Genomic DNA, 25,514 nt, shown 5'->3' with positions numbered 1-25,514 from the left:
GGGGGCACGTCCTTCTGGTCCATATGGTGGCACCACAGTGCCTGGGCCCAGACGACTGGAGAGCTGCTGACGGCCCTCTCCACAGTGAAGAGCAGCACCAGCCAGGATGCTGCCCTGATGACCAGGACACGGCCTCGGCCCTCCCTGTCCTGTCAAGCAGCACCAAGTCGCTCTGCCTTCCAGCAGCCAACTCTACGAGGCCAGACTACGAAGGTCCTCAGGGAAACAGCTGCTTCTGTACACACAGAGGTCAAGGTCATCCACCATCTAGGTCAAGGTCAACTGGTTGAGGACTGGGTTAAGGCCTGGTTGAGGCTGTGGACCAGGTGAGCCCCTGAACACGCCACTTCTTTCACTGTCACTCTAGTGAGGGAGCACTCCATGTTCCTCGACGGCTGGGGTAATGTTATTTACTTTTTGTTTTGAATTCTTCCGGAGTTTAGCGCACGTTTGGTATTTCCCCCATGTCTATTGCTGCTACAGTACTTTTTAAGTACTGCTCTTAAGAGTCAGAAAAAGCAGATTTACAGAAACCTACATACTGTATCCAAATCTTGCTTTGACAAATCTCAAATCCTTGGAAAACTCTACACAGATAAACAAAAGCAGGGGCTGCTGGCTTCCAGTTCCACCAGATGCGGTGCTCCCCCTGCTCCTGTGCCGGAGGTAGGAGCTGCGTCCCTGCCACCTGCAGGGCACTCCAGGGGCGTTCCTGGCTCCTGCTTGGCCTGGCTCATTCCTGGGTGTCACGGCCATTTAGGGGTGAACCAGCATCCAGGAGTTCTCTTTACTCTCCTTTCACTCTGCCTTCCAAACAAGTAAATCTCAAAAAAACAAAAACAGAAAAGCTAGCTTTTTCTTAAAGAGGAGCTAAAACAGTTACACAAATGTGCCCTTCCTTTGTAGAGGATCCTCTGAACAACAGGATTGCCAGCAGTCAGGCAGCAAAGTGGAGAGTGCGAACCTACTGGCAGGCAACTGACACATCCTGACTTCACTACACAACTGTTGCTTCACTCACAGTGGGGTGACCTGTCAGCTGGAACATCCAAGATGCTGCTGTGTGACCCTGTGGAGCATCCACCAGCACAGCAGTCAGCTCCCAGACCCTCGGGGGTTCATCCTGAGACTCCCGAGGCTGACAGGTGCTTGTTACTACATGCAGCCCCACACACCCAGGACAGGGCTCACGTGTCAGGCACAGCAAGAAATCACCAACTAATAAGGAAATGGAACACCACCACCATGCTGTATTCCCAAGCTCATGGGAAGATGCTGGCGTTCAGCAACACAAGCTGCAGCTGACTAAGGGCAATGCAGGCTGTGGGCCAGGTGGGGGCGCTGTGCATGCTGCCTTTGAAAGAGGCCGGAAGCTCTGAGCCCTTAAAATACAACCAGATCCCAGGCTGAGGAATACCACTGCCACTTGCAGCCTACTTCCCCAACACCCAGTCCAACCCAGCACTTCCTAAGGGCCCCGTCTTCAGGCCTGTAACTGGATCAAGCCTGTATCCCTAGCCCATCAGCCATTAACCCGTTGGCTGCTAAAACCCTGGGGAGCAGAAGCCTGCTCTAATCCCAGCACAGTGCTTCCTGGGGACTGAGTGGCTGCACGTTAGGGAACCTGACGCTGCAGAGCAAGAACTCCAAAGCCAGTTTTTCCACATGGTAGCTACAGACCAACTGCCCTGCCCAGAATTTCCTAGAAGGATGTCAGAATGAGTTGAACGGGTCCACAGAGAAAGCCGAGTTTAAGGAAGAGCAGAGTCTGGTGCCCGTGAGCTGGATCACACACAGCCTTTCAGGAAAGTATCTGCAGAGCCCATGGCACCTCTGCTCTCCCGGGCAGAAGGACACGCTGTCACTGTGTTATGTGCCACAGCTAGGACGCTCATGTGAGTGCTAACTGCCGGCTAAATCAGAGAAGCGAAAACCAACCACAGGCAGAAGAGAAAGAAGAGAAGCAGGGCTGACGGAACTGCAGAGAGGGTTAAGGAAGTCCCAAGAATGTGCTCGCCCTGTAGTCAGCCTTGAAACCTTCGCCTTCGTGGGACGTGCACAGTCCACAGCCCCTGGTTTTCTGTGCCTTGCCATCACGACAGGCAGCATCAAGCTGTGGCTCCGGCTGAAAGACACCCAGAGTCTGGGGTGGCAGGGCCCAGCCTGCCCACACCCCCCAGCACCAATCTCCATGCTCTTTTGTAGAAACCACACCAACCACAGGGAAAACCTGCTGGGTCACTTCTGGGCAAAGCGACCCCCACGTGGGCTGGGCAGGCTTGATCTGACTGCCAGGTACACCAGGAAGGCTCCCCACTTCAAACCAAACAGCAAGGGAGTGCCAAACTTCCTACTGGCTTCGCAGAAGTCACGGGGCAGTGCAAGAGGGCGCCAGCATGTAACCCCTTCTTGTACTCAAATCCAGCCAAGCCAGATACAGAAACAAGTCCTGTGACACCTGGGGTGCCATTTGTCTATTAGGCTGCAAGCTGGAACCAAGAGCAAACTGTCATTCAAGTCCCTTCCAGGTCTGGCAAAAATATGGTACAACACTGCACATGGCCCGCAGGGAGAGCTTCTGGAACCAGCAGGAAGATGCGAGGTCAACAGTGTAGTCTGTTCCCACCTCAAGTCCCACTGTGCTCATTAAAGACAAGAAGACCAGGGCTACAGCAGGGTAAGCTGCCATGTGGGTGTCAGCTGGAGTCCCAGCTGTGTGAGATCCAGCTCCCTGCTAATGTGCCTGGGAAAGCAGCGGAAGGTGGCCCATGTCTCTGGGCCCTGCACCTTTAGGGATCCGATGAAGCTCCTGGCTCCTGGCGCGGGTTGCCCATGGCTGTGGCAGTCATTTGGGGCAGTGAAACAGTAGATAGAAGAGCTCTCTATCTCCCGCACTCACTCTTTTTTTTTTTCTTTAAGATTTATTTTTTATTGCAAAGTCAGATATACAGAGAGGAGGAGAGACAGAGAGAAAGATCTTCCATCTGATGACTCACTCCCTAAGTGACCGCAACGGTCGGTGCTGCGCTGATCTGAAGCCAGGAGCCAGGAACTTCCTCCAGGTCTCCCACCCAGGTGCAGGGTCCCAAGGCTTTGGTTCGTCCTCGACTGCTCTCCCAGGCCAGAGGTAGGGAGCTGGATGGGAAGTGGGGTTGCCGGGACTAGAACCGGCGCCCATATGGGATGCCAGCATGTTCAAGGCTAGGACTTTAGCTGCCCCTGCACTCACTCTTAACTCTGCCTTTTAAATAAATGAATAAATAAATAAATAAATCTTCAAAAATTTTCAAAAATCACCAGAAACTAAAAAATCAAGCTTCAGTTCCCAGCTGAAATGTAACTGGCTAGGAACACTAAGTGGACGTCCCCTGGAAGATGTGTCACCAAACCCAGGTTCCCTGCTCTCAACACAAACTGCTCTGTGAGACCTCACCACACCCTGCCTCACTTCACAGGTGCAGGCCAAATTGCCCACAACACCGAGGTGGCCTAGGCTGGGTCACAGGTTCAGTGGCAGGATCCAGTTCTAGCACGGATTGAGGGGTAACCCACACCGGGAGCTAATGGACTTCCACACATAGCCAGCATGTGACTGCTCGACCACTCAGCCATCAGGCGAGAGGAGAGGAGGGTAGGGTGTGGGCGAAGGGCCGTGGGAAGAGTGAGGCACCAGCCTGCAATCTTCCCGTGTCTCACTGGGGCGTTTCCTTGGAGAGAAAACAAGGCCTGGTCAGCAGCCCGGCTGTTGCCACACGCCACCTGCCCACGCCGCCCACACCACCATGCAGTATCTGCAGGGTGCGGGGAAGGCAGCAGGATGAAAGGAGAGGCAGGGACACAAGCGCCATAGAGGCAACAGTGGACCTGCCTTCCTTTACATCAACAGCCAGCACCTGCTGAACTCTGGGTCACTTAGATGGGGCAGTGTGACACCTGCCGTCCCAAGCAAGTAGCAAGTTTACTCCGAAGTCGGTGCGGCTGATGCAACCATGAGAGGTGCACACCCAAAGCATAGTCCACCTCCGTGGGACAGCGTCGGGCAGGGAGCACAGGGGTGCCCAGGGGCCGCCCCAGGGTGAACACAAATACTTTGCAGTGCACACCAAAGGCCCAGGGTCCTGCTTGTAGAAGGGCTGCTATGTGAGATGACCTGAACTGCAGGGTCCAAAGCTGCTTTGGTATCTCTGCTCTGGCAACTCCAGCTTGGCCCAGCATCAGCCAGGTCTGAGCTCTCTGGTGTAAGTCACAAAAGTGGCTGAGAGGACATACTGAAAAAGCCACCACAGATGGAAGTTCCTGGAAGTACCTAGGAGAAGGCGGGTTAACATGACAAGCTGTCAAAAAAAAGTTCCACAGAGAAGCTTATTGTGCCCTGACAGCGGCAGGGTGGGGGCAGGGAGAAGAATTGACCAAGAAAGCAAAACAGAACAGAGAGCAAGTGAACGAGTGAAAAATGGACTCGGGTGACGGCACAAATGGCAGCCACACGGACAGGCTGTAAGCAGTTTCACAAGCTGTAGGTTTCGCCAGCCAGCTTGGGCTCTCTCCTGGGCACCACCTGTATCAATGTGTGCCACTGTTGCTGGGTCCCTGGTGGTGTAGCCTGGAGCTTACACAGCACAGAACAAGCACCTCCAAGCCTCTGAGAGGGTCCAACAGACTCCACTCAAACAAAAAGAACCATCCCACAGCCCCTGGCACCCCGCACTGGAGTGGCACCCCAGAGCAGAGGCTCCAGCTGCCGAGTAACCGTGTTTTTTCTGTCTGCGGACTGATGCCTTCTTCATACATTTCCAATCAAAACAATTTCATTTTCAATGCTGATCCAACTATAACTTGCCCTCTGTAAGAAAACAGGACTTGCTCTGGCACTCACAGATGTCTTGTTTTCACAGCTATGCATTGTCAAATGCATGCAAAAATAAAAGTTCCTGGGCATGAATGAATCTTGTTTCAGAAACCTGCTTGTCCTTGAGTTTTCCTGGATCTGTGAGAGAAACCTGTGGACAACCCAGTCCAACAGAGCCAGCCCAGAGCCTGCCTGGACGCTGGGATCACTGGACCTTCACTTAACAAGTGACTGTACCTGCTGGCTTTTCTCTACGTAGGCCAGGGAACCCGCACTCCATTTTTAAATCTCCCATCTCATTCAAGTGCAACTGCAAGTCAGGCCCCTGACTCATCACTCCCATTCACTCTGGAAACTGAAGCTGTGAAACCAACCAAACCTGTCCTTGCTCTCTGCAACCAAGCCCGGCCACACCTTGCCTCACTGTGCCCAGCGATGCCTCACCAGACTGGAATCCTGCAAACGCAGGTGCTATGTGCAGGCCAACAAATGAAAAATGACTCGCACAATGAGGCCTAAGCATTATGCTGAGCCAAAACAACAACTGGGATTAAACTCATAAACCTGCATCCCACAAGTGCACACCGAGTCTGAAGTTCAAGTTGCCAAGTAGCTACACCCCTCTCTGACAGCCCATCCTCCCCAGCAGGAACCTTGTGGCCTCTGCTGGGACGGGGAACCCAGCAGGACACACATGCCTGTGTGAAGCGTCTGGCACCCAGGTTCCTGAGTCTATGTGACCCCATGTCTTCAGCGACAGGAGCCTTCCCGTGGCACGGTCACAAAGCTGGCCAACCAGATGGGAAGAGCTGCAAGAATGGAAGACCGAGATCTGGTCGGATCCCTGACGGCCAGTTCCCCTGGCCCAGACGGGGCAGGCCTGAGCTGGCAGGAGAGGGTCACATGTCGCATCAGGGATGGGACCAGACCACTAGAAGGGCACAGTCCTTGTCCTCACAGCCACGGGACACGCCGATCATGACGGGCTGGGCTCTCTGTCTGCCCACGGCTTGGGCAGCAGCCTGGCACACAGCCAACAGTGAGTTCTTCGCTGCCTAGTATCTTCCAAATGAAGCACACGAATGGTGGTGACCACACACTATCCTTCCAACGTAAGGACCTACATGTTACCACATGCGACTTTACCCACCTGTAAGAGCTCTGCTTCCCTGTCACGAAGACCCTGTCAGCACACAGATGGCCTGCAAAGCTCTGGGCCCGGCTTTGCTCACAGCTACCAGCCAGGCCTGATGGTGCCCACGGCCACACTGTGCAGGCCCCCTTCTCCAGGGTTCCCTGGGTGTCAGCTGTTGTCCCCGCTTTCCCTGGGTCCCTGTACAGCTGGATTTATGACATCCACTCAGCACTGACCCAGCAAGCACAGAGACTATCCCACCAGTAAAGTGCCCTGCTCCGCAGGGTTTGTCAGAGCAGCCACATGCTCCGCAGGGTTTGTCTGAGCATCCACATGCAGCTCGTCTTTCTGCGTGGTCCGGGCTCTGCGGCATGGGCCTTGGAGGTCGCCTCCGAGGACCACAGCGAGGGCCTAGGGGTCTGGAGCGTGAGAGGCTTCTCCCGGGATGGCCACAGTGCCTGGCACACAGTGAGCACTTGCAGCGGCTCCTCTTCCCCAACCCCTTTCTGTCTTCTTGTTATGACCCCTGTCTCAATGTTGCCGTCAACTCGGAGGGCCTGCAGCCTAGCATGAGGCTCCAGGCCAAGCGGGGAGTGACTGGCTGCAGCAGACAAAGGGGATGGACAGCCCCAGCCTCCAAGTCACCTGCGTGTCCCTAGAGCTTGTTACACAGCCGCATGGACACCAAAATGCCGTGGTTAGGACCCCAGGCTGCCCCAAAGCCCACCTTGGGCTACAGCATTGGTGCCAGGGGTCAGGAGCCAGTAAGATACCTTGGACATAGCAGGTAGGCAGTCCCCACGGGAGGCGCTGGGGAGCACCAAGTGAGCTGCACTGTGTCTCTGATGTTCCCATGAGACTCTCCTCATGCCTCTCTGCTTTTCTCCTGGTGACGGTGCTCCATGACTGCCCTTCACCCCTGAGGGAACCATAGCCCTCACTGGGCTCTGCCTGCTGCAGGGACCTGCACTGTCCACATGGAGGGAAGCCACCTTGCTCAGTCACCTCCCCAGGGACCCCAGCTCTGTGACTGTACAAACATAGCCACCTGATGCTGTGGGGGAAGTGGAGTGAGGGGCACAACAGAGTGGATGGTCAGGACGGCTCAGCACCAGATGTGCTGCCCCAGGGACTGACTGGGACACTTCTTTTTGCTCACCACCATGAAAACTGGTGCTGCCTACGAGTATCACACTGGCTAAACCTCTGCCTTAAGGAACTTGGCTGGTGTTTCGTTGCATGCGTGGCAGTGGAGGGCGAGACCTGGTGTGGGCACTGCTTTGCCCCATGTAGAACATGAGCTGAAACACCCATGGTTCCACCAGTCACACCCTCATAACAACTGCCTCCAAAGCGAAGGCAGGATGGGCAGCTCAGAGCTGCTGCTGACACCGGGACAAAACCCTGGCCAAGGGGGAACTGGGGATGTCACGACCTGGGCATCATGGAGGGACCGAGTCCAGTAAATAGTCGGTGGAGTAGAGGGAAAGAACTGCAAGCGTTGGCAAAGGTCTCCGAAATGAGAACAAGTCAGGGGCAAGAGAAAGAGTTGTGAGAACAAAACACACACACGCAAGATTCTGTTAGTCCTTCAGCCCACCCCAGCTGCCTGGAGGCACTCCACTGTTGGAGGTTTAAAACCAGAAAGCGCCGCCCAGCCAGAGATGCAGGATCCCAACACCCACAGGAGGCTGATGCCCACTGCCTGTGCCAGGAGTCAGTGGCCCGGGCCACAATACTGCAGTGTCTTGTCCGTGGCCACAAGGTTCTGGAACCCACACTGGGGCAGGGGCTAGGAGGGAAGTGAAACTGACCATCCCCACATCAATTAGTGGCGATTAACCCTACTTAGGACACTCCTCAGCCTTCCCTCCCTCGCACACAAACACGCTGAAGGCTCAGAATGACACCAGCCATTATCTCCCCTCCCACCCCATGGTGACACATCCCACCAGCCAGGTGCCCCGCCCGGTCGTGGGGCCTTGCGGCCTGTGACAGGCGCTTATTAATGCTGACAACACCCCAAGAGAGGAGAGAGCTGTCACTGTAGCCTCTTCATGGTTCTGGGCAGGGGACAAAAACGAAGCAAGCCTGAAAGGACTGGGGGCCTGACTCAGAACAGGAAGTCAGGACGAGCACACCCCTCCCTGCCTCGCCTTTGGCAGCCAAGGAAGCATTCTCAGGAGCAGAGACCCACGGGCACAGGTGAATCCTCCTTTAGGTGGCCACTGGGCACTGGGCGCTGAGTCCTTGCTGTGATGTCCCCTGAGACCCTGCATCTGCTCAGGACAGACCTCTGACTGAGCAGCCACTGCCACTCAGATACAAGCAAGGGGTGCCCCACTGGCCGGCCGCCCTGACCCTAAGGACACCATCTTCCACCAGAGCACAATAAGTGCAGTAGATGAAAATGCCAAGTACACAGCCCCCTTCTTGAACCTTCCTTAGCTCAACCCACCCTGACTTCACCACAGAGAGGAGGGAGGACAGGCAGCCACTGGCTTTACAAACCAGGACAGGCAGCACGGGGCACCAGGCGCCAGTCTGAGAGTCAACCAGAATGCCTCCTCTCGCAGGAGGAAGAGGGGACAGAAGGGAAAGGAAGACAGGCCTGGGACACCTGGCAAAAAACACGGCAAACTGCAAACACCAACCCGCTGTCCCAGCAGCAAAGCCCTCCTGCTCCACACACAAGGGGCCCGGCGTGACCCACCTTGGCCTCATCATTGATGTCCCATGTGAAGGAGATGGCGTTGTAGGCGATCTCCTCAATGTTACTGATGGTGTTGAAGCTTTCTTTGTAGTCAGCTGCACAGAGACAAAAGAGAGAAATCTGTGGCTTCACCTGGGATCATATGCAAAGTGAGATTCAGCTATTTATGCCCTCACTTCTGGATAACTGAGTAATGTGTTTGGATGCAAGTTCAAGAAATGAAATGGGAGCCTGGCACGGTAACCTAGTGGCTAAAGTCCTCACCTTAAATGTTCCAGGATCCCATATGGGCACCGGTTCTAATCCCGGCAGTCCTGCTTCCCATCCAGCTCCCTGCTTGTGGCCTGGGAAAGCAGTGGAGGACAGCCCAAGGTCTTGGGATTCTGTACCCACATGGGAGACCGAGAAGAGCTATAGGCTCCTGGCTTCGGATCACTTCAGCTTCGGCTGTTGCAGTCACTTGGGGAGTGAACCACTGAATGGAAGGTCTTCCTCTCTGTCTCTCCTCCTTTCAGTATATCTCACTTTCCAATAAAAATAAATAGATAAGTCTTTAAAAAAAAAAGAAAAAGAAATGAAATGAAATCTCTGAAGCTTTTAAACGGAGGCAGGCTAGGCCACATCTAGTTTAAACCTCAGTGTATCAAAATTGGGACAGCGTAGGTCTAAAATATTTAAATAATGATCCCCAGGTCTCAAAACTAGTCCAACGAACCCAAACTGGAACTCTGTTCTCTTTGAGTTCTTCTGATTAGAGAAGGCGAGCATTACAAACAGTAACGCAGAAAGCCTACGTGAGGATGACTAGCCATGAGCAGTGTGCCAGGGGGTCCTTCAGGAAACAGGGCTGTGTGTGGCTGTCACAGCTGTGCGAGGTCCCAGGCAGCAACACCATCCGGAGGCACCGGGGCAGCTGGCCAGTGGTGTGCTTCCTAGATTCCCCCTCACCTCCACCTTGCATTTCTAAACGCCAGCCAGAGCCTCTTACAGAAGCCATCACCCCTCACCCCAAAAACACCTGCGGGCTGCCAGGTGGGACACTGCTCTGCCAGCTGCTGAAGCTCCTGGTGTCTTGGCAGGCACAGAGACAGCTGTCACCCAGGCCCAAGTCTTCTTGAAGGAAGCTGTGTGCGGGCCCAGGTTCCAGGAGACTCAGGATGGCATCAGGAAGAGTTCAGCAGCTGGCAGAAAGACCCAAACGCTTTTGGGAGGAAGCTGAGCACGGCCCAAACCAACTGGCTCGGAAAGCTGTCCGCGGCCGACGGAGCGGCAGCCGGACGGGGCCCACGCACCAATGTCGATGCACCTCTGCTTGGCCGTGTGCTGCCGCGAGTGCCAGTACTTCCAGTGCCTTAGCTGCTCCTCTCTGCTCTTGTCCTCGGCAAACACAACCATGATCACGCTCTGTGGACGAGAGGGCATCATCAGCTGACAGGACAGTGCCAGCACACCTGTAATCACGCCCCGGGCTGGATCTGAGAGCCCTCAAGGAGGCCTGCCTCAGGCCTCGCAGTCGGGTCCCTGGCTGCACCCCCAAAGAACAGGACCCAGAGCAGCACTTACCCGGACTTTGTTGATGGGGTGCTGGATGCCGTCGCTGCTGCTCACCTCCTTCAGGGTGATGGGGTAGAACTGGCCTTTGTTGAGGTACGTCATGGTGCTGTCCCCCGGCTTCTGCCTCAGGGACTTGGAGGCCTCCAGGGTATACTCAAAGTTGTTCCTGCAGAACAGACAGCCTGCTCTCTCACCCACTCCCTGGGGGCCGTTACACCAGTGCCAGTCCAAACCCGAAGTGCTTCATTGTGGACATGCGGGCAGCTAACAGCCCACAGCACTTGCTACCTTCCTCAGCAACCAGATCTGGAACTAGAAAATGCTCACCTAGGAACCCTACGCTGTGATGTTCACAATTAGACATTGGCGGCTGAGGATATGGACGATCCCCACGAGTGAGGAGGCCTTTACAGGAGAAGCCGCAGGGAGCTCGCGCAGGCTGTGGGCAGGTGGCCGCAGCCCTCCAGCCACAGGGTCCTGCGTCTCTGCTCATTAGCATCATCTTCATGGGCCCTCACCACGCTCCACTTCCCTGCAACCCACACGGCCACTCACATTCGCCCAAGTTTCACCATAACCTGCCCGAGCCAAGGGGCAGCAAGCCATACCCCCCCTTTGAGAGTGAAGCTGTTAGAAAATGACCACACCATGTGTTCTCATGTCATTCATGGCTGCATCGGCACCAGAGCTGCATACTGGCAAATACACACCGAGGCCACATGGGCCGCAGAGCTGCATATGTCCACTCTCGGATCTCTACAGAGTGCCCACACCTCTCCCCTCCCCGGGGCACAACCCCGCGTCCTTAGGCAGTGCTGTCAGGGAAGTGCATTCAACTCCCAGCGAAGTCCTAGTCTTTCAGAACAAAAAATACAACACGTTCCTGCAGAGTTAACACATTAAAGGACACACGAAACAGTGATCAAATGAAACTCCACACTACTTTTTTCTTTTTTTTTTTAAACAGATCTAATAGTGCTTCTAAGTTCCGCATTCACTTGGACACCATTCCTGTCCCCAGGTTTATAAATCCTACCATGAGGCAAAGAGAAGCTGTGGGGCCAGAAAAAGCCCGATTTCATGTATTTTAGCTTTAATTTAAGCAATAGTTTAGCATGAATAAAGTCCATCAAAAATAAATGCCTTGTGGGAGCAGTAATACCCGCAGGCCACCAGAAGCCCTGGTTCCACACTCAGGGCCTCCGCTTCGGGTCCAGTTCTCTTCTAATGTGCGTGGGAAAGCAGCAGGCCTTGGGCCCCTGCACCCACGTGAAGACTCGGATGGAGACCTTGAGTTACTGGTCCGGCCCAGTCACTGTGGCCAATTGGGTAGCAGACCAGAAGCTGGAAGATCTACCTCTCAGCCCATACGTAACTCTCCCTTTCAAATAAATCTTTTGAAACAAATAATTTGAAAAAATTAATAAAAGCCTTTATGTACCCAACGATGCTCCAGAATTCTTCCCGTGACACTTGCAGAAACAAAAGGGCGTTCTGGCTTCAACCCCCAGCTCTCCCCGACGCCCCATCCCACTGTCGCAGAAGCAACCCGAGAGGAAGCACCGACACCAGGAACCAGGGCATGTGGCAGCGCTCCCCAGCGCATTCAGCTCAACAGGCCGAAGCAAGGGTCCTCCACCGGCGGGACGCCCACAGGGGCAGCGAGGGGAAGTGGGGCCGCGAAGCCACCAGGGGAATCCACATCCAGGCACACAAAGGAAGGAGCCACGCAAGCTGGAAGTGCAGGTTCAAACTGAAAGACAGCTATTACCCAGCCACACTGTCAAAAACATAGTCCTCTGAATTCACGCCGGGCATCCGCAGGCTGAGCTCCGAGGGGAAGAACACCTGAAACATCAAGGTCACGGCCACGCCATTTATCCGGCTCCTCGGCACCCGGTCTCTGCCACCGCAACCTGTCTCTTCACACAACACTCCAAACAGTGATGGAAGAAAGCAAACACCTGCTTTGACATCACACGGAAACTGAACAAGACAGTGTGGGATGCATGTTGTCTCCCACAAGGCACCTGGGACCCATGGCCCCCGGCCTGCCCTTCCCATAATTCCATTTCTGTTCCAACTCTGGAACCTTCTAGAAGCCACCCAGGTGCCGGGGCTAGCTGTGTTTCCCAAAGACAGGCTGCTGTGGCTTCCCCTACTGCACAGCAGGGAGAGCATTGGCTTTCCCGCTGCGGGAACAGAGCCTCAAGCCCCTTCTGTGCCAATCTGACCTGCTCGTGGTCCTGCAGCCCCAAAGCACCAAGTCACAACTGTAGATGTCACTTCATGCTGAGGCCTCCTGGAGCGGGTCTGGGCTGGCCCGAGCGAGGGCACCTGTCAGAGCAGGCCACGCACGGAGCTCTAACACCTAGTAGCCCTGGACCTGAGATGATTGCTAACCCAGCTGCTGGTAAGATTAGCCACTGCACCTGATAATACTTTCTGGCTTTGTGGGATTCATTTACAAATTACAGCCATGGGCCTTTCCTACTAAAAATTGTCTATTCCTAATCCGCTGCTCTCAGACTGAGCCTCAGACTTCCGTAATCAGGAGAGGGAGGAACCCAACACTGTCCCAAACCCACAACTGTGGTAGCGCCTGCTCCCCGTACCTCCTGCACACCCTCCTTGAAGGGCTCCGAGAAGGTGGAGTCTGGGGTGCGCCGTTGTGCATTCGGGGGCTGGGCTGCAGAGCTAAACTGGTCTGAGTTAAGGTTGCGGTCAAAAACCACCACACGCTCTGTGGGCTCGGGGTGGTACACGGCTGGGGGAATGCCCACAGCAAAGCCGTGTGGCTGGATCTCCGTCTTGATCGAGTGGGTGGGCATCGTTGCAATGGAGACGGTGACTGTGGTGTCAGGAGCGGCGAGGTGGCCTCGCTTGTCGCCAGTCAGCTGGCTGCCGTGGGGCAGGACGATGTTGAAGGGCACGTTCTTTAGCACCTGCACCCTGCTCTCGCCGGCGGGAAGTAGGGACTGCTCAGCCACGCTGGGCATGCTGTTCCTGCCAGGGAAGAGAAGAGAGTGCTGCCGGCCAGCCCCACAGCTACACTGGACAGTTTCTCTTCCTTCTGGCCCGGCGCTGGTGGGTCCCGGGTGGTCAGCAGAGGCATGGCATGGCAGCACCTGGCTGGAGCACGGAGGACGTTGCCGTGGAAGGCCATGCACACCCCAAGTGCTGCAGAAAAGCCTTCTGGCAACACCAAGTCTCACAGCTCTCTGCTAAGAGGCTTTGCTTCCACTGATCCTAATGAAAACGTTTGTGTTCTGGAAGCCTGAAGCTGCAAAGGTAATCCGATTAGCTGGCTAAAGTGCAGGCGCTGGGGTCAGACTGCTCCATCCAGACCCTGTGTCACCCTGACACAGCACTTCCTCTCTGAGGAACCAAGTCTTCACCCAGAACAGGGGTGGGGCAGTGGGTCCCCACTGGGCTGTCCCAGAGTAGGTGCGCTAACAGTCACATGGCCAGACCAGCACACAGCTGTGCAACAAGGGCGAGTTGCTGCCATCTGGTCACCAACTACGGCAGTTTTCTCTCCCCTTCTCTCTTTAAAACAGGTCTAAGTTAGACTGTTTATTCTTTAAAATTACTTCTCCTTAGCAGTAGAGGAGGAAAGAGGAAAGAGACAGAGTTCCCTCTGAGGGCTCACTGCCCACAGGCGGGCAGCCAGGAGTCCAGTGCAGGTCTGTCCTGAGCAGGCAGGGGCCTAACTCCTGCAGGCATCCACTGCTGGCCGAAGGGTGTGCACTGTGGGCAGCTGGAGTCAGAGCTGGGTTGGGACTCAAACCAGGCACTCGGGGATAGGCTGTGGGGAGCCGCAGCAATACAGTAACCGCTGTGCCAAATGCCACGTCATTTCCCAGTCTGGCTTTCTCTAACCCTACCCTGTACCAGCACATGCATAAAAACAAATTAAGTTTTCTGAATACTGTACGATGATTTTTAGCAGGTAACAGGAATTTTTCAAAGTCCTTTAAAATTACAGGGGCCTAAAATTTTAAGGAAAAAAGCAAATTGGCAAGACTACATGTTTTCAGATCAACAAAACTTTGAATCTTGAACCATAAATTTATTCCCAGGAATTTACACTAAAGAAAGGGGAAAAGATGGGAAGGTTATCTAGAATGTTGTTCATTAAAGGGTTGACATTAGTGAAAAAAAAGTTACAACCACAATGGTAAGGACAGTCAGTTTGCGTCAAAATGCCAACAAAACAGAAGACTGGGCGGGGCAAGAAAAAGCTCCCACGGGGAATCCCGCCTCGTGCTGCTGTCTGTGCAGCTCCTGGGTTCCTGTGGGCTCAGCTATTTCTACTTTGTGACATTTGAAAACTCTCATGGTAGACTGTAAAGAATAAAAGCCCAAGCTCTTCCTCAAAACACAATGCTTACGATGAAAATGACAACACAAAGAATACTTGAGCAAAGTGCTGTAACCCTGTGGGAACCCCGTGGCCACAGCCCGTGCCTGCGTGCACACCCAAGCTCCGCAGCCTTCCTTCCTGCCTCCTGCAGGGACGAGGAGCTTAAGACGCGCTTGGAGAGGAGCTTGCCAAGCTGCAAAGGCAAACCTTCATTTTCTGGGAAGTTTGAACCTAAAACATCAAAAAATCATTTCAACAAGAACATAGACACAATTTATTTTCTTAAGCTTTACTCAGGCAGATTTTTTAGGTCATTTGTATCTAATTTAAAAAAAGATCTATTTTATTCTTATTTGAAAGCCCAAGTTACATAGGGCAGAGAGACAGAGCCAGACAAGGAGAGGTCTCCCATTCACTGCTTAACTCCCTAATTGGCTGCAACGGCCAGAGCTGAAGCCTGGAGCTTCTTCCAAGTTTCCCACAAGTGTGCAGGGGCCCAAGGATTTGAACCATCCTCTGCTGCTTTCTCAGGCCTTAAGCAGAGAGCTAGATCATAAATGGGGCAACCGGGAGAAAAACCGGTGCCCACATGAGATGCTGGTGCTGAAGTGGAAGCTTTGATGATTATGCCATGGAAGCCATCTCCTGTTTTTTTTTTTTTTTTTTTTTTTTTTAAAGTGTATACACCTTCCCCTCCACTACAACATCCTCCTAAAAAAAAAAAAACCCTCAAAGACAAAGAATCCCATTGGGTCTGTTGCTGTGGTGTAGGAAGTTAAGCCTCTGCCTATGCTGCTGGTATCCCATACAGGCATTGGTTCAAGTCCCAGCTGCTCTACTTCCAATCCAGTTCCCTGATAATGTGTCTGGAAAAGTTGTGGAAGATGGTCCTGCTCCCATGTAGGAGACCTGCAAGACGCTCCTGCCTCCTGGCTATGGACCAGCCTAGTTCTGGCCATTGCAGCCATTTGGGGCAGGACCCAGCAGATGGAAGATCTCTATCTGAAAATTTGTCTTTGAAATAAGAATAAAGCCAAACAAACCCTGCATCTCAGCCAGTGCTGAGACAGCCCGGGAGGAGCAGCGGGAGGGGCAGCGACAGCACGTGTGCTCTCTGCAGCCGACAAAGCCCAGTCTGAAGAAACGCACCGACCAGCAGCAGAGCAGATCCGAGTGCAGCCACCAGAGGCCGGCCTGTGGCCTCCACTGGGCCGCTGGACCGCGCGTGGGGCCCACCCTCCCCCGGGGCCAGCCAGCCTTACCTCTTGCTGTGATCTTGCTCTGTGTGCTCTGGCTCGGGCTTCGCCGTGGAAGACCTCCTCTCTCTGGGAACCTGGGAGTTAACACAGAAAGGATCAGGTCCCACCCCAGGCAGGAAGGTTCTCCCAAACACAAGCTCCCCGCTCCCGCTCCCTGCCCACTTTCATTATTTTCAAAGGCCTGACAAATTAACCTAGTGGCTAAGAGCCGCCCCGCCTTGGACGCGTGGGAATCCCATATGCATGCCAGTTCGTTCCTGGCAGCCCCACTACCCATCCAGCTCCCTGCTTGTGGCCTGGGAAAGCAGTGGAGGATGGCCCAAAGCCTTGGGACCCTGCACCTGAGTGGGAGATCTGGAAGAAGCTCTAGGCTCATGGCTTTGGATAGGTTCAGCTCTAGCCATTGCAGCCACATGGGGAGTGAATCAGCGGACAGAAGATCTTTTTCTGTCTCTACTCTGTAAATCTCCTATCCAATAAGAAGAAATAATCTTAAAAAAAAAATGTCTGAACTGTGCAGATGCAGTTACATCGTAGGGCGGAGTGTGCCAGCCGCACCGGAGTGTTCATGTGGCAGGCCTCCTGGAGGTCACTCTTTCAAAGGAATCATTAACTTGTCTCCTTTCTGTGTTTATTAATACATCATAACCAGTAAAGCTTTGGAAGCCCTTTTATAAAAAGATCTCTTTATTTATTTATATTGGAAAGGTAGATTTACAGAGCTTTTCTCACATGGGGTCCACACTTCAGACTATGGAAACACTCAGAAAACATTAGCTGGGCGTGTATTTTTTTTTTTTTTCAATGCCTCTAAACCTGCTGATCTCCCTTCCTACAAAGTTTTAATTAGAACAGAGCCACTCCAGGGGTAGAAGTTTGATTGGGCAGGTAGGAGGCCTGCTTTGGGTCTGGCATAGTAAGTAGCCTAGTGGCTAAAAGTCCTCACCTTGCATGTGCCAGGATCCCATGTGGGTGCCGGTTCATGTCCCGGCTGCCCCACTTCCCTTCCAGCTCCCTGTTTGTGGCCTGGGAAAGTAGTGGAGGACAGCCCAAAGACTTGGGACCTTGCATTTGTGTGGGAGACCCAGAAGAAACTCCTGGCTCCTAGCTTCAGATCAGATCAGCTCTGGCTGTTGTGGCCGCTTGGGAGAGAACCAGTAGATGGACGATCTTTCTCTGTGTCTCTCCTTCTCTTTGTAAATCTGACCTTCCAATATAAATAAATAAATCCTGTCCAAAAAAGAAAGTCTGTTTCCCACAGACAGGGCCTGCATCTGTTTCTTGGCCTGGGATGTGGCCCCAGCTTCCTGTCCACACAGACCTGGGAGGCAGCGACGTCTGCTCAGGTAGTTGTGTCCCTGCTACCGTGGGCTACCAGCTCCCTGCTTGAGCAGTGTCCAGCCCTGGCCGTGCTAGGCATCCGGGCAGTGAACCAGCAGAGGGAAGCACTCTCATTCTCTCTGCCTCCCAAATAAATACATTTTTTGAAAAGTAACTTCATAATACCTTAGGAACTTAAAAAATGAATTGAACTAAAACAAATCACAAGACAGATACACAGATGTACCTCAAAATCTTTTGGAGGAACCAGCATTGTGGCATAGCAGGTAAAGCTGCCGCCTGTGATACTGGCATCCCACATGCATCCATCCACATGGGCGCCAGATCATAACCCAGCTGCGTCACTCCCAATTCTCCTCGCAGCTAACTGCTGGAGAAGGCAGCAGAAGATGGCCCAGGCATTGTGTCCCTGTCATGCACGTGGGAAACCTGGATAACTCTGGGCTCGGCGCTTGGCCAGGCCCGGCCCGGCCCAGCCCAGCTCAGCCCAGCCCTAGTTCTTGTGGTGGAGAACGAAAGAGCAGATGAAAGATCTTCTCCTTCTCTGTCATTGTGACTTTCAGAAAATCAACAAATCTTTTTTTTAAAGATTCGTTTATTTTTATTGGGAAGTCAGATTTACAGAAAGAAGGAGAGGGAGAAAGAAAAGTCTTCCATATGACAGTTCACTCCCCAAGTAGCAGCAACTGAGCCAATCTGAAGCCAGAAATCAGGAGACAGGAGCTTCTTCCAAATCTCCCACTCATGCAGGATCCCAGGGCTTTGGGCTGTCCTCCACTGCTTTCCCAGGCCACAAGCAGGGAGCTGGAAGGGACGTGGGGCAGCTAGGATATGAACCAGCACCCATATGGGATCCTGGCGTGTGCAAGACGAGGACTTTAGCCACTAGGCTTCTGCACTGGCCCATAAGTCCTAAATAAATAAACCAATGAAGTTCATGGGGTTGATACCACAGCACAGTAGGGTAAATGACCACCTATTATCGGCATCCCTTATGGGTGCCAGTTTGAGTCCCAGCTGCTTCACTTCTGATCTAGCTCTCTGCCCATGTCCTGGGAAAGCAGTGGAAGATGGCTCAAGTCCTTGGGCCTCGCACTCTGAAGAAGTTCCTGATTCCTAGCTTTGGATCAGCTTAGTTCCAAACATTGTGGCTATTTTGGGAATGAACAAATGGATGGAAGATCTCTCTCTCTCTCTCTCTGTATCTTTCCTGCTCTAGCTCCGCATTTCAAATAAAAATAAGTTAAAGCCTCTAAAAATTTTCATAGAAAATGAAATTTAAAGTTTGTTTCGTCGCAAAAAAGTTTGAAATCCATACATACCAGGAGTCTTCACAAAGTATATAAAACATGAATTTAAACTTCTTTTGCACCAAAATAAAAATCTGTTTTTCTGAGCTTCTCTAACTAGCCTTTATAATGCTGACTTGTAAAGCAACCTTGGTGGCTAGGCATCCCAGACAAGGGTTCTTCCAGCTCCCTTCACTCTGAGGCAAGTCCATGTTCATGTTCAAAGACACTGAAACCTTACACACAGGCTGGGTCCATGGTTGCTACCAGGAAGCAGCTGGTCTACTCTGCTCCCACTCTGATTCTGATACTGCACTGTCCTGCCTGCCTCTCCCCTAGGGCGCTCTCTTCTTCACACAGTGTGAGAACACCATAAAGGCAGCCCAGTGGGGAGGCCCAGAAAAGCTGCTCGGGAAGTGATTGTTCATTATTTTAAGTTTCCTGTAAACTTGAGCTATCAATACAAAAGGGCAAAAACAAACTGTTGTGCACAAGTGTGTGTGTGCGTGTGCGTGCAGATGTTCACCTGTGTATATGTGTATATGTGTATTCACCTAAGGAATCACCGTTGTGCACACGTGTGTGTGTGCGTGTGCCTGCAGATGTTCACCTGTGTATATGTGTATATGTGTATTCACCTAAGGAATCACCGTTGTGCACACGTGTGTGTGTGTGCGTGTGCCTGCAGATGTTCACCTGTGTATATGTGTATTCATCTAAGGAATCACCGTTGTGCACACGTGTGTGTGTGTGTGTGTGCCTGCAGATGTTCACCTGTGTATATGTGTATTCATCTAAGGAATCACCGTTGTGCACACGTGTGTGTGTGCGTGTGCCTGCAGATGTTCACCTGTGTATATGTGTATTCACCTAAGGAATCACCGTTGTGCACACGTGTGTGTGCGTATGTATGTAGATCTTCACCTCTGTGTGTGTGTGTCTGTCTGTGTGTGCGCGCACACACACATGTAGATATTCACGTAAGGAGTCACTGTTGTTAAGAGTTTCTGAGATGGGTGGGCGTGTCCTCGCTGGCTCAGTTGCCCTGATCATTGCAGTTCCAGATCCTGCCAAGCCAGCAGATGTTGACTAGAGCACACAGAGCTACCCTCACGCGAGTCCTGCATGGTGCTCCTGGTTCCTGGCTTTGGATGAATATTCTCTCTCTCCCTTACTTTCTCTTCATTTCTATGTAACTCTGTTTTCAAACAAATAAAAAAACAAAACAAATCTTAAAAGATTTTAAGAAGTTAAGCCAAAGCCAGGAGCCAGAACTTCTTCCATGTGTGTACAGGGGCCCAAGCACTTTGGCCATCTTCCATGGCTTTTCCAGGTGCCATCAGCAGGGAGCTCTATGGGGAAAGGATTAGCCAGGCCTCGAGCTTGTACCCATATGGGATTCTGATGTTATAGGCAGAGGCGTAGCATAATGTGCCACCATGCTGGCCCCCAAACAAGATTTTGAAAAAAGCCATTCCTGAGATTCTTGCAAAGCTCCTGTGTTAGTAAAGGGCAGCCGAGGCAGTGCCAAGAAGGCACAGAATAGTCGCACGTGGCCACTGAGGGAGATGAGGACCCTGTGGCAAAGCCGCGCTCCCACACAGTCCAGTTTTATTGGCTTCAAGCTCTTTGTGGCTGTCTGCACTTAATCTGTTCTTGGCCAAAGAGAAGCATGTCAGGTGAACAGACCCAAGAAGATGTACGCGTCCCAGCTGTGTGATGTGGGACCAGGGGACACACAAGCTAGTTCAGTGACAGCTCAGGGCCCCAGGGCAGCAGGAGGGCAGGTCAGGCAAGCCCCGTCACCTTGAAGGATCCAGCTCAGGAAGGCTGCTATAACAGCAATAAGCCACACCCTGCTCCAGGAGGCCTCGACCTGGACACCATGTGGGGGTTGGGTGGGGAAGGTGTGTGCACCAACAGATAGGCCCCATACACGTTCCCACCCAGAGCCACAGCAGCTGGCTCCTGCATCCGACCTTAACATGGCCCTTTGATTTCTGTGATCGGACTTTCGGGCTTTGAGCCACACCAAGGTACTCATTAAGTTCTTTATAGTGCCGACACAGGCAGGCTGCGCTGTGGCCCGTGGTGGCCAGCAACCTACCTTGTAGTAGTCATACAGCAGGCCCAGCGCCGCGGCGCTGTCTTCGTCCCCGTTGATGCTCATCATGGCTTTGGTGGCCGCGGTGAGCGGGTTTTCCAGGAACGACTTCCACGCCTCGTCCTCGCTGGTGTAGGAGCGCCGCTGTGGGTAAAGGGCCTCATTCTGAAGAACCAACACTGGGCGCTTGCTTGGAAGACATTACAAAGAAAAAAATGAGCAAGACATCATAAGCTATGCCTTTAAAAAGATTACGTTGTTTGTCTGAAAAGCAAAAGGAGGAAGAGAGATCTTCTTTTCACTGGTTCATTTCCCAAATAACCACAAGGGCTGGGCTGGATCCCCATCTGGATATCCGGATCTCCCACGCGAATGGCAGGGCCCAAGCCCTTGAGCCGTCTTCTGCTGTTTCCCATGCACACTGGCAGGAAGCTGGATGGGAAGGAGCAACTGCTCTGATACAGGATGCCAGGCTCGCAGGCAGAAGGCTAACTGGCTGTACCGCACGCCCACAGGCTGGATTTTAAAGACCCAAACCAAGAATTCCTTTACATTCTGATAACAAGTTTCACCGATGCCCAAGTACATCAAATGAAGAAGGTGGCACAGCATGTCCATGAGCCCTCTAGTGACACAAGGTATTTATGCAGCCGGGACACCTGGAGTTAACCTACTCGTGGAACCCAGCATATACTCCCTGGCCAAAAAAAAAAAAAAAAAAACTAAGAAAATGCCAGGCTATTCAAACACTTAACATAAACAAACACCAGGACAAAGAAAGGCAAAGCAGCCTTCCTTGGAACCCACATTCAACACAGGGATCTCCCAGGATGCGGTGCCCCTCATTCCTCCCCCTGTGTGTCCTGCTAGCACTGGCAAATGTCCCAAGCAGCCAGGACAGGCACAGAGTAAAGGGATGTACAGTTAATGCACGGGGAAGATGAGAAAGGTAGACTCGAACACAGGTGGCCAGCAGCCCATGCCAGCGACTGAGCATGGAATGTGGCCAGGGGGCCGTAAGTCAATAAAGAGACATCACTTTCTGGCCTGGGAGTTGCCTGTTTATCTGGGAGATAAACATTTAAGAATCTTACAACAATAAATGAGCAAAAAAGAGACTTGAAAAGACTCTTTCCTCTAATGGGGACCCTGGTGCGACAAACTCAAGAAGCCGAAGGCCATGAGCACGGTGTCTTCAACGAAGATGTCACTTAAGAGATTAAAGCAAACATCAGTGATTCCAGAAGCCTGAAATGCAAACAGCCGCAGTAACCGTTCACTTGGAACTATTCAGTAAGTCAATAGAGAGAAAGAAAATTGAACACAGAGTCCAGCAAAATTAAGCCCTTTAAAATAAAAAAAAAAAAAGAAAGAAATGTTTGGGACAACTTTGAATTTATCACTATTGTAATGAGCAAACTTAACCATCAGTTCTCATTGCAACATCCAGATGAAATATGGAACGGCCTGAAGGTGACCTCCCCACTCCCCGGAGAAGGCAGAGACCCTGATTAACTCTCCAACTATTGGCAGTAGAGCTTGGCAGGCTCTTACAATAGAGGCCGATTTTTATAAAGGAGAACATCTTCAAAAGGTGAGGGGGGGGCCAAAGAGGAGGAGGGCCGCAGACTCAGAACCGAACTCGCCCGCACACACCTGCACGTGGTCAACAGGAGGGGTTAGGTCACCAACAAGTGTTCTCACCTCTGACCCATGAGGACCACGGAGTGCCAGGCTGTGACTGTGCGTGGGTTTGTGGGGAGGCGGGGATGGACCCCTGTGGGTGTCCTGGCCAAGCTACTGCCAGAAGTCCACACCACAGTGCCTCCGGGCTTGGCCAGTTCCCTTCAATGCTCCGGATCCAGCCTCCAGCCTGCTCCCATCACCCCCATCCCAAATTTGTACAAGCAACTGAAAATATTTTTCAGATGGCTTATGTGTGCGATCACCCAGAAGGTGTTTTATATTTCCCAAAGCCTGCCTCGGGCCAAAATGAGAGCTTTGGAAATACAGCCTTATCTCAACTCTTGGTCAAGTCACCAACACACACAGCCTGTGGCTTCGAGACTACTTCCTCGTGTAGTCCCGAAGCTCCCGGCCCGCTCCCGGCCCCATGCACAAGGCATCACCCCACACCCAAACCGCCAGGATCCTCGCTCAGCAAAGGCCATGCGCGACCCACCCGGCCTCCACAAACCCCACGGGGGTCCTCGGCACCTTCCCATCCCATTTCTCCACCAACTTTTCCTAAAGCCCACACGGGTGTCCCCTGGCTCGGCTCCGAGGCCTTTTCCTACTATCGTCCACAGATCTGGGGCGGGGGACAGGGAATAGCCGATTTTCACACAGAAAAGCTGCCTCAGGCACGACCCCTCCGGGCCTGCGCCCCCTTCTCCCTCTTCCCCGCGCTAATCGGCGCAGCCATCGCTAATTACCCGCAGTGATGCAAGTGGCACGCGCACTCCCACAGCCGCTTTCCCACTCGCACTGCCAGCCTTCCAGCTCGCCCGGGGCCGCCGGCGCCTCTTCCCCCTCAGTTCCCGCCCGCGACGACCTCACCTGTGCCGCCGCCGCCCCGCGGCCCCCAGCGCTCCGCCCGCCTGGCCCGCCTGGCCGGGCGACGCCGCGGGTCCCCCGCACACCCCGCACACCCCGCGCGCGGCCCCGGGCCGGGCCTGGCCGGGGGGCTCCGGCGGCGGGGCTCCGCTCCGACCCAACAAAGAGGCGGGAAGGGCCGGCGCCCACCCCGTCAGGCCCGGCCCGGTCCCCGCCGCGCCGGCTCCCGCTCGCTCGCCCGGGCAGGCGGACGGTCGGGCGGGCGCGGGCAGCGGCGGCCGTGCCCCCTGCCCCGGGCAGGGCCCCTCGGCGGCGGCGGCGGCGGCGGCGGGACTCCCGCGCCCGCGCCTCACTCACTTGTCGTACTCCTGTGTCATCGCGCTCGCTCGCCGCGGCCGGGCCGCAGAACTGGACTTTCGGGTTGGGACAGTAGAGCCGAGCCGGGGGAGGCGGCGGCGGCGGCGGCTGGCAGGTCCGGAGCGGCGGCCCCGACGGGTTGGGTTCGCTTTTCTCGCTCTGAGCCGGCTCCGCGCGGGCCGCGCGCACTGGGCGCCGCGCTCGGCCGCTCATTGGCTGGCGGCGCGCCTGCCCGGGGCGGGGCCTCGGGGGGCCGGCAGGCCGGCCGCGCCTTCTGATTGGCCGGCGCGCTGGGCGCCGGGGCGGGGCCTTCGGGCCCGGCGGCGCTGGGCGGGAGTGGGCGGAGGCGCGGCCGGGACGGCGGAGGCGCGGCCGGGACCTGGCGCGCCTCCGAGGTGCGGGGAGAGCGGCTCCCGGACCGCTCCGGGCAGTGCTCCCAGACAGTGTTAGACACGTACTGCGGTAGGCTGTGAGGTGGAGGGCAGAGCCGGCGATGGGGACTGTGGCGTGGGGCTGAAGCAATGGGTCAGGTAGATCCCCGGGGTGCGCCGCGGGACAGCCGTGTGGCTGGAGAGGAACGGGAGCGGATTCTGTCAGGAGTGTGCGCTTTGCTCTGAGGAGGCGGGGGCGGTGCTGGCACAGCTCACTCAGGTTTGCAAAGGTTTAATCTGGCTGCTGTGCTAATCAGGAGGCGACAGTGGTCGTCCAGGCGCGGCCTGGGAATGCCCTGGGAAGGAGATATGGGGCTGTAACCGAGGCAAAGGAGGACCCCAGCGTGTTCTGCGGAGGCGAGCTGACAAGAGGCAGTGTAGACCATTCAGGGAGTCCTGTCCAAACTGGTGTGTCTTGCAGATGAGTGCTGGGCCCAGGTGGACCTGCCTGAGACCAGAGCTGGCATCTGCACCGGCAGTGTCCCCGTGGTGTTTTGCAAAAACAGAAGTGGGACTAGCTTACTCAGCTGTCTGGGACCGAGCCCTGGCTGGCCCACTTTGGACCCAGCTGCCTGCTCGCTTGCCTGGGACACTGTGGGAGATGACCCAGGACCCGGCCGACCTGGGACACTGCTGTCCCAGCCCCAGCTGCTGCAGCCATTGGGAGGTGAACCAGCAGATCAAAGCCCTCTATGCATCTCTTTCCTGCTCTCTGCCTAACTCTGCCTTTCAAATAAAAAATTGTAAAGCATAGGCTCATGTATTTTCTTGAATCCTTATTTATTTATTTATTTTAGAGACAGAATTCCCATCTTCTGGTTCATTCTCCCATGGGCATGGCGGGAAGCTACCACCACTGCCGCCATCACTGCCTCCTGCTAGGGTCAGCTGAAACAGGCACATGCCAGCTACTGGCCCTGGGCACTCCAGCAGGGCACACAGGTGGCTTAACCTGCACAGTGCAGCCGCACCTGGGGAGCTGTTAAAGCTGCGACAAGGGCCAACTCTGCAGGGCCGTGAGGAGGACTGGGGGCCAGCATGGAGCAGGTGACAAGAGGTACCAAGCCAAAGCCAGTGTCGAAGCTGAGCAAGGGACCATCCACTGGTTGCCTGGTCCCCAGAGAGAGCACACGAGGTCCTCAGCACTGTTGGCTGCTGCCTGTGGACATGCCTCTCCTGTGGCCATCTTGCTCCTGGTTGTCCAGGCCCCTGGGGTTCTAGCTCAGAGTCCCCAAGTTGCTCCTGTCTTCCAGCCCTGGGTACCACACCAGAGCACAATGACTTTTCACTTCCCCCTGGTGTGTCTGCTGTTTCTAGAAACCACACTTACACGGGAGCTAGTCTGAGAGAAAGTCAGTAAAAGTAAGGGGGGGTGGGGGAGGAGAGTGATGCATGGCTTTGGTGCAAAGCATCCAACAGCAGCTGAGGTGACAGACGTGGGAATAAAGGCCCCTTCACCTGCCCATACTGTGTCCTGTCCCAGGCGCCTCAGCTCAGCGCCCTCCTATCAACCCTGCACTTTCCTGTCCCACTCATGCCTATTAGTGACCCCCAGCACCC

General features: G+C 54.2%; 1 protein-coding gene across 1 annotated transcript in view; it reads right to left on the bottom strand.

The window, feature by feature from the left end:
• The window catches only part of GRHL1 (grainyhead like transcription factor 1), a 41,702-nt gene extending 18,159 nt beyond the window's left edge, over positions 1-23,543 (bottom strand). The window contains exons 1-8 of the mRNA XM_040993920.1: positions 23,524-23,543; positions 20,614-20,800; positions 15,880-15,950; positions 12,867-13,257; positions 12,023-12,099; positions 10,261-10,417; positions 9,990-10,101; positions 8,698-8,792 (exon numbers count right to left, since the gene is read on the bottom strand). Of these exons, the coding sequence (XP_040849854.1) occupies positions 8,698-8,792; positions 9,990-10,101; positions 10,261-10,417; positions 12,023-12,099; positions 12,867-13,257; positions 15,880-15,950; positions 20,614-20,800; positions 23,524-23,543 (1,110 nt within the window). The remainder of the gene's footprint in view (positions 1-8,697; positions 8,793-9,989; positions 10,102-10,260; positions 10,418-12,022; positions 12,100-12,866; positions 13,258-15,879; positions 15,951-20,613; positions 20,801-23,523) is intronic.
• Between the last annotated feature and the right edge of the window lie 1,971 nt (positions 23,544-25,514).

Source organism: Ochotona curzoniae, unplaced genomic scaffold (assembly GCF_017591425.1).
Source record: "Ochotona curzoniae isolate NIBS_2020 unplaced genomic scaffold, NIBS_Ocur_1.0 contig_883, whole genome shotgun sequence".
Taxonomy (NCBI): domain Eukaryota; kingdom Metazoa; phylum Chordata; class Mammalia; order Lagomorpha; family Ochotonidae; genus Ochotona; species Ochotona curzoniae.
The sequence above is the reverse complement of the archived record's forward strand: the minus strand, read 5'-3'. Positions and strand labels throughout refer to the sequence as shown.